The 12,510-nt window shown below is 47.5% G+C and overlaps 1 protein-coding gene and 1 long non-coding RNA gene across 2 annotated transcripts; one reads left to right on the top strand and one right to left on the bottom strand.

The window, feature by feature from the left end:
• Positions 1 to 1,744: 1,744 nt before the first annotated feature.
• Positions 1,745 to 5,921, bottom strand: LOC109146023. Its single transcript, XR_002047785.3, has 3 exons — positions 5,061 to 5,921; positions 3,989 to 4,090; positions 1,745 to 2,064 (listed from the first exon to the last, which is right to left on the bottom strand). It is a non-coding gene; the product is annotated as an uncharacterized LOC109146023 (long non-coding RNA).
• A 541-nt stretch (positions 5,922 to 6,462) lies between these two features.
• ZCCHC9 (zinc finger CCHC-type containing 9) lies at positions 6,463 to 11,091 on the top strand. The gene is made up of 5 exons (XM_039566496.1): positions 6,463 to 6,826; positions 8,084 to 8,234; positions 8,448 to 8,540; positions 9,456 to 9,524; positions 10,878 to 11,091. The coding sequence occupies exons 1-5, from the start codon at positions 6,554 to 6,556 to the stop codon at positions 10,991 to 10,993; spliced, it is 702 nt and encodes a 233-aa protein (XP_039422430.1). The 5' UTR covers positions 6,463 to 6,553; the 3' UTR covers positions 10,994 to 11,091.
• Positions 11,092 to 12,510: the final 1,419 nt, after the last annotated feature.

Here is a 12,510-nt window from a genome sequence, read left to right as displayed (position 1 = left end):
CTCTAATTCTATGCAGCACCTGAATTTCTGGGCATATTTGTGATGTCTCCTATAAGCATCCTGCTCATTTCTGCCCTGTGTCCTTGGGCTGCAGCAAAACGGCCCAAAAACCAGCAGGCAAATCAGTTTGCTGATATTCTGCATCCCACCTAAACCTGCCCAGCACAGCCTGCTCCAGTCCTCTCCTGCAGCTCTCAGGTTCCAGGTACCAGGTCCTGGCTCAGCTAGCACTCCCCAAAGCGCCTGAGCATGTGCTGCCACTTGAGGGACATCTCCATGCCCACCATGGTCCCATGTGTTCAGCAGCTCAGTGGAAACAAAAAAACCTGTCAGCAAATGCTGACAATCCCACTGATTGCTTCTTTTTTGCACACCCAGTGTTTCACAGCCAGAACACCAGTTCTCAGGAAGGTCCCTGGGTGAGTCATATCTGCAGAGCTGTGGCTAGACAGCCAGACCATAACTGGGTACAGACTTTAAAAGTCACAATTGGAAGCTAATTGAGAGCTAGATGGTGAATTAGCTGCTCTTGAAAATCAGCAGCATGGTGTGCTGGCTCAGAAGGAGCGCTGCTGAGTGTAGAGCAGGCTGGAGCTTCCATGTGATTACTGTTTCCTCCTCATCTGTGCTGGGCACATTCCCTAGCATTTTGCTGCTGGCTTTCCGAATGGTGGTTAATAATAGTAATTGTGGGGGAGGGAAAGAGACTTCTGACGATTTTACATAGAAGGCAAATAAGCAAAACTGGAGAGACTACACTGTTAGCTCTCCAAAACTCTCAGCTCAAGACAAAATCCAACTGTGGGCCAAATGTCCCCAGATTTTAGCCTCTGCTTTGCTTTTCTCCTGCTGACTTGCAAACTGCTGATGGGCAGCAGCACGATGTGCAGCTGGCTACCATTTGCTAACAGCATTCCTGAGGGGCTGGTATGGAGCTGATAACTCTGTTTCAGTGCCCTTAACAACCACCTGGAGCATGAGCTGCATCACTCACTCAGCCAGTCCACTGCTGGTTCTACATAAAAGGGAGCAGCTGCCCAGCTAGAGAGCAGGGCTGCTCCTCAGGGAGCACTTCACAGTGGGCATGGGCTGTTGGAAGCCTCATGGGTTCAGCAGAGGCAGAGCCTGGGAGAAGAAGGCTAAGAGGATATCTTAGTGATGTCCACCACTGTCTGCATCAGGGGAAACCAGGCTCAAGAGTCTCCTTGGAGGTGCAGAGTGGCAGGACAGGAGGCAACAGACTCAGGATGGGACACTGGGAATTCCAGTTACTTATTAGGGAGGCCTTTTGCCCTCTGAGGGTGGTCAAATGTTGGAACAGAGCTGGAGGTATCCAAAACTCAGGGAACAAGGTTCTAGATAATCTGACCTACACTGGCCCTGCAGTGGGGCTGGGGTGGGACGGGTGGCTGTTTTGGGACAGAACACCTCCAGACCCCCAGCCTACAACAGTGTGTGATCCCTGGCTGAACCAATCACTGCAAAATACCTGAGATGAGCAAATAACCCAGAGCAATGCCCTGGCCATCCTGTGCTCTGGCCAGACAGGGAGTTTTAGGTCTGCACAAAATAGGGACACCCTGGTATAACTTACTGCCTGCTATGCTCCATCTGTGGCATTCTCTGCATTGTTGGCTTCCAACCATGCCCTTCACAACCAAAATACTCCTCCTCATGGATTATTTTTCAGAGGCTTGTTATTTGTCACCTACATTTTCCACTTCTTTGATCTTTCTCCATGACCTCTATATGGCCAGCAACAGCTACTCAGCTGCTTCATAGGAATGGTGTATTTTCATTTTTCATTCCACATCAGTAATTAATACATTAAATTAAACTTGGACAGTCACATACCTATTAAGTCTATGCAGGACAACTTTGCTCAGTCCTACTCCCTCATGACAATCCTCAGGACTGTTTTCTGTTTGCTTGGGGCACGTTCTCCTCCGAGTGGAGCCCATCCTGGGGCTGAGGTGTGGGGAGGAGGGTCTGTGCCCTCCAGTACCTCCAGGGGCAGCTGGAAGGTGGCTGCACTGCTGCCCAAGGATATGTTCAGGTGAATGGCTGCAAAGGAAATAAACAACCTGAAAGATTGTGCACCCAAAGAAAGAAAGAAAAGCACAGAGATAATGACCGAATAAGAAAATATTAAAGGTTCAAAAGCTGGGTTAGTGCACTAACTCTTGACATAAAAAGTTACGTCTTGTTCCTCATATTTATTAGCCCCACACCACAAGTACTGCACTGCTGAGACCCTTTTCTGCCAATAAAACTCTTTCCTGACGGACGCTGATTCTCTATAAATCTTTGAAATTTATTTGATTAAGTGCCCCAAAGGCTATGTGCCATGCCTCAAGCACTTCTCTAATGCTCTTGACAAAGCAACTAGGGAGCAGCAGAAATAATCTCTCAGGTCAAGCTGCATCAAAGCCCAAATCCATCAAAGCCCACCTGTCCTCCACTAAGCAGTTCATGCAGGGTGAGAACTGGGCAGGAATTTGCCATTACAAGACAAGAGAAAATGGGCACTTTAGATGAGCTATTGGGAAGGAATTGTTCCCTGGCAGGGTGGGCAGGCCCTGGCACAGGGTGCCCAGAGCAGCTGGGGCTGCCCCTGGCTCCCTGGCAGTGCCCAAGGCCAGGCTGGACACTGGGGCTGGGAGCAGCCTGGGACAGTGGGAGGTGTCCCTGCCATGGCAGGGGTGGCACTGGGTGGGCTTTAAGGTCCATCCCAGCCCAAGCCACTCTGTGAAGTCTGTAGCTACAGCAGTTGTCACTGATCTCACTGTGGCACTTCACACCTGAAATCCTTGGCTGCCCTAACAAAAACTGACAACAGGCTCTGGAAGTTCACGTCTGTGTCACTCCTGCAGGATCAATGCACACCTGAGCAGACCTGACATAACGTTTCTCTGGAAACATCAAAGCCAAAAGGGAGCAGATAACATGAGGAACGAGTTACAGCTAATATATATATATATGCAGAATTACTTTACTAAGAAAATTCGCTGGAATGCAATTTAAGACCTGCATGCTCATCTTTCTCCTGCAATGCCTCTTACGGTTTGCCTTCAGCCTAAGGTTTAATTAAAAGATTAAAGACTTAAACAGTCACTTCTTTTGGCTGCAAGAATGCCTGTGGCAAACACCAAAATGCACTGCATATGGCACAGAAGTCCTACGAAGCCAAATCTTCCAAGAGGGCACAGAGTCACCTACTGCGCAGCCTTCTGCTGGTGATGGTTATCACATTTTTATTTCACTCTAAATTATTATAGACAAAGACTGGGGTCCTAATGAGAAAAGATCAGTTATGTTACAATACTAAGTCTATCAGTAAAGAAGGGTAATGACAATATTTCATCTACCCACTGTTCAGGGAGCTCAGGTGGACTCAGCAGAGAGGGAAAAAAAGTTGATAAATTATGCCAGTTAATTTTCAGCTCACTCCAGGTGTATTCTGGTTTGAAAATGCTCTAAGTTTTCAGTCTATGATTTTATGAAAGTTTCTGTCTTAGCTCTCATTCCAGTTCTGTACTCTGCTTTATGAACCAGCATTTGGGCTTAGAAATTACTGATAATTTGCCTGGTACTTGGCCATTACTGCACCAACTACTGGCATGGCATTTCTATCTCTTTTGTTTTGTTTTGTTTGGGTTTTTTTTGGTTTTTTTTGTTTGTTTGTTTGGTTTTTTGTTTTTGTTTTTTGTTTTTGTTTTTGAGAAATGAGGAATTTATCCTTTTCTTGATGGAGAGGAATACAAGAAATTAAAGAAATTAGTAAGACTGAAAAAATTAGACCACTCTCCCTTGTTGATCCCTCTGCCCAAGGAATCTGTATCTCTGCTGCTGCCTGCAGTTTCAGCCTGTTGTTTCTCCTTTTCTCTGTGAAATCCAGCAGATTTATTCAAACTACAGCCAATACTACAGACAAGACCATTGTATCCAAACATGAGATAACCCATTCTTCCTTTGTGTTCTTTCATACCTTCATCCCTAGAAATTACAACTTTGTGATCTGAAGACATGAGCTTAAGTGAAATGCTCTGCAAATCAAGTTTAAATTAATTCATTTCCTCACTGCGTGTTTCTGAAGAAAAGAAAGAAAAAAGAAAATTACATTACCCTGTGAGAAAACACAGGCAGCCACCAAAACTAAAACCAGGGTAAGTTCTTGTGCTATCCTGACAGTGCATGTCTAACATTCCTACTTGGGCCACGTTTCTCAATTGTCATTTTGATACAGAAATAACAAACAGCAGCTTTGCAGTGTAAAACAAATAACTGACCACAGGCTTTAACCTTCAAAGGCTTCAGTTCATCCTGGCACTTAAACACTTGCCTGACTATAAATCTTTAAATATCTGAGTTGATCCAGCAACAAAAGTTGATTGATCAACTTCTTTAAGCACTTGTTAAATATCCTGAAAGAGTATCCTCAGAGCCATGAGCAACACAGCCTGCTGGAAATGACATCCAGTGTTGGTCAGCTGAGCAGGCTCACTGAAGGGGCTGTAGCAATCAAAATCCATAAATATTTAATATTAAATATACATAGGTAATTATTACATTACATAATAATCGCTGACAAGAAAGCAGAGCAATAAATGCTAAGCAATCCATTCATCTCATGGAGAATAAATCAAAGTGAACCACCTGCACAGAAGCCTCAGAATATTGCAGACATAACAGAATTTAAGAGGGAACAGGGCCTATTTTTCCTTTCTCTCCCCAGGCTTACATTCAAATTAAAACAACCAGGAAAATGTCATCCTGACACTCTGCCAAGTAGTATTAACTACCCAAACCATACAGGCAAAGAAAAGTGAACAAAGGTAACATCAGCTGTGTGTGTGCACAACCAAAGCTTCTGGTACCCCTTCAGCAGACAAATCCTCCTTTTTGGGGTACAAGGATTATGAACATATGAACACTGTGCTGTGGACAGACAATTTGCTGTTTCTTAGGAAAATATGAAAAAACAAAACAAAAAAAAAGAAAAAAAAAAAGAAAAAAATTTTACAGTTATTTGCACTGCTGTTGTCTTGCTCATAACTCACCTGGTGCCCAGGTACAGGAGAGTTCCTAGCCCAGTAACATCAACCTGGAACAAACCCAAGCCAAAGCACATTTAAACAGGCGTGACCTCTGCCAAATAAGTGATATTGGAGGTAAATACTCTATTACTGATTTAGCAGAAAGGTGTGAAACACCCTTGTCCGCTGCCTGCAAAGCTTGATCTTAAGTGTGGCTGATCCTGGCTAGACACATATACACATAAAATTCCAGGCTGGAAAAGAAAGGACCACACATTCAGTACTTAATCAGAGCAGACAGCAAAGCAAGTCGCAGGAGCAACTGGGACCTCATGCTGTGGTTGAGCTGTAACTACATCAGCAAAGGAGGCGTTTTTAATTTTAAAAAGGCATACTGATTCCTTCTGGTTTTATTTCCTGGCTTTTAAACGGCGTTCATCAATTATTTTTATCTGCAGTCAGCGCGAGTTCTTCTTAAACCCGTGCCCGTTCTGCCTGGCAGCGGTGCAGTTTAAAGCACGCTTGGTGCACACCTCCCTCTAGTGGGCTCAAACCCCCGGAAAATCGTCAAAACCCGCGAATTCCTCTAGGGAGACACAAGTGTTAGGGATAACAACTAGAGAAAATGTAGTATTCTTTATACATTTTATACAGCGTATGTATAATGCATCTATCTTTATAGCATCAACCAGGAAGTGTCATCGGGGTCTAGTGAAATGCTGAAAACACAAGATGCAGAAGCCTGACCTGGGGGGAAAGCCTAATTTGGCTTAAACATTTATTTAAGGTGCTGAGTGGCCTCTTCCAAGAAAACAGCTCCGGGAATTCAGCTGAGCCCCCACCTGCAGAGCTGCCCCAGCCCTGGGCCCAGCTCAGGAAGGAGCTGGAGCTGCTGCAGCCAGGCCAGGGCAGGCACCAGGATGAGCAGAGGGATGGAGCAGCTCTGCTGGGAGGAAAGGCTGCCAGAGCTGGGCTTGTTCAGCCTGCAGAGGAGAAGCTCTGGGGTGACCTCACTGGGGCCTTGCAGGGCCTGAAGGAGCTGCAGGAAACCTGGAGAGAGACAATTGCCAAGGGCTGGAGGGACAGGACACAGGGAATGGCTTCCCAGTGCCAGAGGGCAGGGCTGGATGGGAGATTGGGCAGGAATTGTTCCCTGGGAGGGTGGGCAGGCCCTGGCACAGGGTGCCCAGAGCAGCTGGGGCTGCCCCTGGATCCCTGGAGTGCCCAAGGCCAGGCTGGACACTGGGGCTGGGAGCAGCCTGGGACAGTGGGAGGTGTCCCCGCAGCCCCCTCAGGCAGCACTTCCTCCGTGCTCCCATTCCCTCCTTCCCCACAGTCCCGGTCCCACGACCGCCTCCTCCACCGCCCCCTCCCCGGGCTCCCGCTCCTCCTCTTCCTCCTCCTGTTCCGCCTCCTCTTCCCGTCCGTCATCACCGTGCGCAGCCCGGCGGTGCCTGTGCCTGGACGTGTGGCGGGCCGGGCCGGTCCCGTTCCTGTCCCGTTCCTGTGCCGGGGCCATGACCCGCTGGGCCCGGCGGAGCGCCCCGCCCGGGGCCCGGGCGCTGAACGCGACCCCCTGGGAGCAGCTGGCGCCGAGCGCGGAGCCGGAGCCGCCGCGGGCAGCGAAGAGGAGGAGGAGGAAGAAGGAGTACGAGAACCAGGACGTGAACGGGTTCGCGGCGCACCGCGGGGAGCAGCAGCAGGAGGAGGAGGAGGAGGAGGCGCGGAGGAAGGACAGGCGGCGGGAGAGCAGGAGGCTGAGGAGGCAGGAGAGGAAGAAGAACGCGATGGTGAGTCCTGTCCGGGCCCTGCCTGCCGCCACGGGAAAAGGCAGCGTTTTAGCCTCAAAATCCTCGCGTTTCGGGAGTGCCTCAGCGCCCTTGAAGGGCCCACATGAACAATGCGCATAATTACACTTTTTATAATAAAATGTGACAGGCTGAGGCTCGAGGGATGCCGCTGACAGCATCTGACTGAGAAAGGGTGTCCACAGCAATCTAACCAAAGCAACACACAGACAAGCTGTAATTCAGTAAAGCTCACACAGAGCACGGTCCTCACGCAGTGGGGCCCTGTGGGGGAGAGACAACGGATTCAGCTCATCCCACAGGTGACATCCCAAACTTCTTCCCGTTCCTAGCTCACTTCCATATTCTTTACTTTACGTTTAGGTGGAGATTCAGTGACTTTAGCCTTACATCATAGTTAGGGGTGGTCATACCTTGGGAGTGGGTCAGTCAGGACAGTCCCTGAGGTAACCCTGGGGTGGGATGTGGTCAGTCCAGACAGGGATTTCACCACAGCTGCTGATTCAGCGGAATATCCTCCTTTATCTTCCTCGGTTTTTCGCTGCTGTGTGGCTGATCAGTTGCAAGGTGCCACCAGGTTCCTTCCTCTGCAAGGACTTTGGCAGAGCTGTGGGGTCTCTGCCCCGCTCCACCCTCCCATTAGTCCCACTTGGATTGTGGTGTGTGTGGAGTCCCATCCAGGGAGTAGCCAGTGTATTTTCCCCTGAAATTTCCCCTTTTAATCCCCAGTCACTTTCCCACAGCCTTGTTAAAAGAGAGTCCTGTGTGGGAGGCACAGGCCCTTCTCCCCGTGGTGGTGCTGCTGTGCGGCTCAGCAAGAGCTCAGCCCTCCCCTGCCACAGGCACAGCGTGTGCCAGGTGGTGTTTCAGGTGAAAGAAGTGAAGTTGGGAACAAAAGATGGCTTTCAGCTCAAGTCGTAGCCTTTAGCATGGCTCTCCTGGCTCAGCGCTGTTCCTCCTGCCCCTTGTGCAGTCCCCAGCCCCTCTTGGCTCCGGGGTGAAGCTAACTCAGGACATTTCTCTGTGTGATTCATCAATGTGTTGCTGGTAAAAGGAGAAGAGTGCCCATAATAATGTGGTTTGATGGCACAGAGCACAGTTTGATGGCAAAGCACGAAGTCTCTTCCTGGCTGCTTTCTCCTGGGGGCAAAATTGTGTATGCTCTTTAGCCCCTGTGAAGGTGGGATTTCCAGGTCTCTGAGTGCCACTCACAGAATCACTGGATTTTTCTCTTCCAAGGTGTGTTTCCACTGCAGAGAACCTGGCCATGGTGTGGCTGATTGTCCTGCAGTGCTGGAGAGCCAAGACATGGGGACGGGGATCTGCTACCGCTGTGGATCCACGGAGCACGACCTCAGCAAATGCAGAGCCAAGGTGGATCCAGCTGCTGGTGGGTCTCAGGAATTTGTGGTGTTTTGAGGTGCTTGGGTCTAAATTGTCTAAGTGCTCTGTGTGTTAGAAATTTAACTTCTGCAGTATGAAAACGAGGAACCTGACAGTAATTAATAGCATGAAATGGTTAAAGTATTGTCACTGCACGGTGTTCGGTCTGTGGCTTCACAGAGGTTTTGATGTGGACCATAAACCCTGTGGGATTTTACAGGGCCGTTTCCATATGCAAAGTGTTTCATCTGTGGTGAGATGGGGCATCTGTCAAGGTCGTGTCCGGACAATCCCAAGGGGTTGTATGCCGAAGGTGAGTGTACTGATTCACTAAATTTAGTATAATTAAATTTCTGTGTCCTTCTTACCTGATACAGAACAAAGCAACACTGCAAGTGAATGAGAATGTGGCTAAAAGGAATTCCTCTGTGTCTTTCAGTAAAAGCAGAGTAATTCTGGGGAATTCATTGTCAAATAATTACCTGCTGGGGATTTCTGTTTTAAGTGTAAATTTAGTGTGAAATTACTAGGATGAGGTACAAAGTGTGAACGTTTGCTTGTGCTTCAGTATCAGGAGATGCACAGAGGACCAAAATCCTGTGTGAGTGTAGTCAGTCTGTATTTACATGTATATGCACCAAAGTATGTGGTAAAACATTCTCACACAGTAGCTTAAGATTTTAGGAGGTGGCAAAACATGGGCTCGCACTAAAGGGAGGATATCTTCAGTCTGAGTAACTTTAGTGAAAAATGGGGTTTAACTCTGAAGGTTGCACTTCCCCATTGGCACCAACAACCAGCATTCTGTTTCCCGGCATAAGTGTGTGGTCGTGGCAAACTCCAAAAGGTGATCTTGCAGCATGGTGAAAGTGGGAGAAAAATCAGCCTGCTTTCAAGTGTTTGTATTGTGAAATTTTGTATTGTGTAGAATTTCACATCTCAGTACCTGCAGTGGGATTACCTGCCTCTCAGGTCAATTTAAAAAGTTCTTTTGAGTATGAATTTCAGCAGAATTCAGCCTGTTTCTCAAAGACAGAGCTTCCAGCAAATCAGAAATACTCAGTATGCAGTGGCTGGAATTTGTGGTGTGTGGTGCTGTACAGAAAAGTGTGATCCCAAAGAGCTCCATCTCTCACAGACACTGGAAGGGTGTTTTGCTGGGTGTTTTTTGGGGTGTTTGTTGTTGTTTTATTCCCCTCAGATGAGTAACAACTTTCTGTGTGAACAGGTGGGGGCTGCAAACTTTGTGGCTCCGTGGAGCACTTCAAAAAAGATTGTCCGGAGAAACAGAATGCAGGTGAGATGCAGGGGGTGTGGGGTGAGTGTGGGTCCAGCAGTGGTCAGTTACTGCTCTGCATGACCGTGGGCAGGAAAAAGGCTTTGGGAAGAGGACTTGGAAGTAGCAGAGGTGACCTTTTGCTGGGATACTCAAGGAGGGTGTGGAGGAGGCAGTAAGTTGCAATGCAAAACTAAGATAATTCTTTTTTTTTTAAAAGAAAGGTTATCTTGTGTGTTTCTGAAGGCAGTATGAAATGTGTATTCTTTTGGCCAGTATTTGTGCTGCTGTTCACAGTTTGGCAGCTGTACAACAGAACTGGCTGCTGGTTTTTGCTGATTTCAGTGTGAAGTGGTGGAGCTGAACCCAGTGCCAGGTGCAGGGTGGTGGTGTGTGCAGGCAGGTGTGTCAGGCACCCAGGACAGGGACAAAGAAGATCTGTCCAGCTGGATTCACAGCTCATGAACTGCTTTGTTACATGTTCTTCAGCTTTCCATGTGGGTGGAAAAATTAAATTAGATACCCCAAACCCCCACTGTGCTGAAGGAGACAAGAGCATCAAACAAGGGTTTGAAGAATGATCCTGTTACCGGAGTGGTGACACACCCGTGCATTTTTCTACTTTGTTTCTGTGGCACTTAGTTAATAAGCCACTTAATAATAACCCAGTTCGGTGAAATTTTTTTAAGAAATATTTATAGAGGCAACAGAGGCATTTTCTACATCTGATCCTATATTTATGATATTTTTAGGTCTGAGACCCTATGTAGGATTCTAGGTGTGTATTGCTCTGCCAGTTTAGAATAGGTCAGATTCAGTCTGAATTGGCATAACAGAAGTCTATGACACCAAAAGACTCAGAAATATCCCCAAACTCATCTGCAAGTAGTGATGCTGTGCCCACTTAGGTGAGTGATGCATTAGAAGCCTGTAACTAGATTTTTTTCTACCTTTTCCTAGTAAGGTTTACATCCATAATGAGGACTATAAGTGCTGTTTATTTTCGCAAGGGACTTCTTTCAAAACTAGCACTGCTGGTTCAAAGCAGTCAAATTAATTGGAACTGTGACAAGAACTGTGGTTGGCAAGAATTGTGGTGCTTTTTGAAATCAAGTGTGCATTGTGCAGAGTATTTTGAGTTACAGAAAGACAGCTGAGAGCTGGAAAAGGAGTTCAGGCACCACAGCTTCGTTTCCTCAGGCAGATTCTCAGGCAGATCGGGCCAGCGTTAGTACACAGAAGCTGCTCCAGGTGCCCGTGGCATTCCCTGTGTGCAGTGCTGGGCGTGTGGGGTTTGCTGCCCTGCTGGGGCAGAGCCCTGGCTGTGCCCGTGGGGCAGAGCTGGCCCTGGCACTGCTGTGTTGTGTCCTGCAGAGCAGGTGACAGTCGGGCGCTGGACCCCCGGCCTGAGCGCAGACCACGAGGACGTCACGGCCACGCCAGCTCTGCAGAGAACACAGCCCAAGCGACTCAAAGTCGTCACTTTCTGAAGGCCTCCTGGCTCTCAAACAGTTCTCCTGCGCTGCCTCCCTCCAGAGAGGTGACGACAGAGAGTGGAGCCAGACAATCAAGCCGACTGCAGAGGAATTGGTGGATTTTTGTCTCCCCTCATTTTTCTGGTTTGCCTCCCTGGCTCACTGAAAAGCTGGGAACAACAGGAACACAGCAAGTGGCTTTTTTATTAAAAGAATTGTGGGTGTTTTTTAAAGGTTCTTGTTGGATTCTGGTTTGGTTTTGCCTTCTCCTTTTAGGAATAATGCACTTACTCCTCCATATGTTCCAGCTTGAGCAGTCTTGTGGTGAAGTTACAGATCAACCCTGTGGCCTGCCGAGCTTGGGGTGCAATTCCTGATGGTTGTAGTTGTTATTATCGGCCTTTAACCTGATTGGTCATGCACATTGGGTTGTTTGAGTGTGTTCACTAACAGAATCATGCCCTTCCTCTGAAACCTGTGGTGAAACACACTCCTAAAGAATTGGAGAGCAAGTGAGAAGTTTTTTTAGTTTATTTACTTCTTTTTCAAAGAAAATGCTCAAAAATCTTCAGTGTTTTCATCCCTTGGTGAGTTGGGAGTAAACTTTGTATTACACTGCCTGCTTCATGGCAGATTTTTAAATGGAGACTGTAGCCTTAGAAAAACTGATGCATATTAAAAAGAAAAAATAGGAAACCAGAGTTCCTGCAGCCACCAGTGTTACTGGAGAAGTGCATCCTGAGCTCCCCTCACATACTTTTCTTGCAGCAAAAAACAAATACGGGGAATTAAATTGTGTGGAGATATTTTATATTTGTACAGGTAATTATTTTTAATAAAATGCTGCTAAAGAATACAGTGGTTAGAGCTCTTATTTTAGGTTTCTTGGTTCTGCTGCGGAGACTGAGATAGGGGGTGTGTGTTCAGTTTATATTAATCACAGCGCACTTTTAAATGGGGAAGAGGAGTGGATGTGAATGAAACCAAGGATTAATTATGGAGTTTTAATTAACTATTGGATTAAAGCTCAAAGCTATCACTTTAATGTGGACATTTTGGCAACAGACATTTATCCCAGCTTAGGAAGCATCTCCCTTTTTATTCTATGAATTAAGTATATTGTTTAAAAGCATATTTTTAGGTAATTCCCCAGCTCCTTGGCTTTGTAACATGTTCTTGTAGCCTGGGGCCGTGGACTCGGCCTGTCCCAGTGAGGGCTGGTGCAGGCAGTGGGGTGTGCTGTGGTTCTGGAGCTCCCGAGGAGGGGCTGATCTCCAGCTCCTGCAGAGCAATCTGAGCTGTAACTGCTGGATAAAAACGCTTGTTAGATGCACCCACTGGTATTTCACAGAGGGATGTGTGGCTGCAGGAAGGTGTTTGAAAAGCACCTGCGAAAGGTGCTGCTGTAAGGATGTAAATGCATTTACAGCGTCTGGGCTGGCTCTCCCCAGTGCCTGTGTCCACAGCCAACATTAGGGGTCTCTCTTCACCCAACACTGGGATCTCAGAGCTTCCCTGCACGGCCCAGGGCT

The sequence above is a fragment of the Corvus cornix genome, chromosome Z (genome assembly GCF_000738735.6).
Source record: "Corvus cornix cornix isolate S_Up_H32 chromosome Z, ASM73873v5, whole genome shotgun sequence".
In the NCBI taxonomy this organism is placed as follows: Eukaryota; Metazoa; Chordata; class Aves; order Passeriformes; family Corvidae; genus Corvus; species Corvus cornix.
This window is presented reverse-complemented; position numbering and strand designations above follow the sequence as displayed.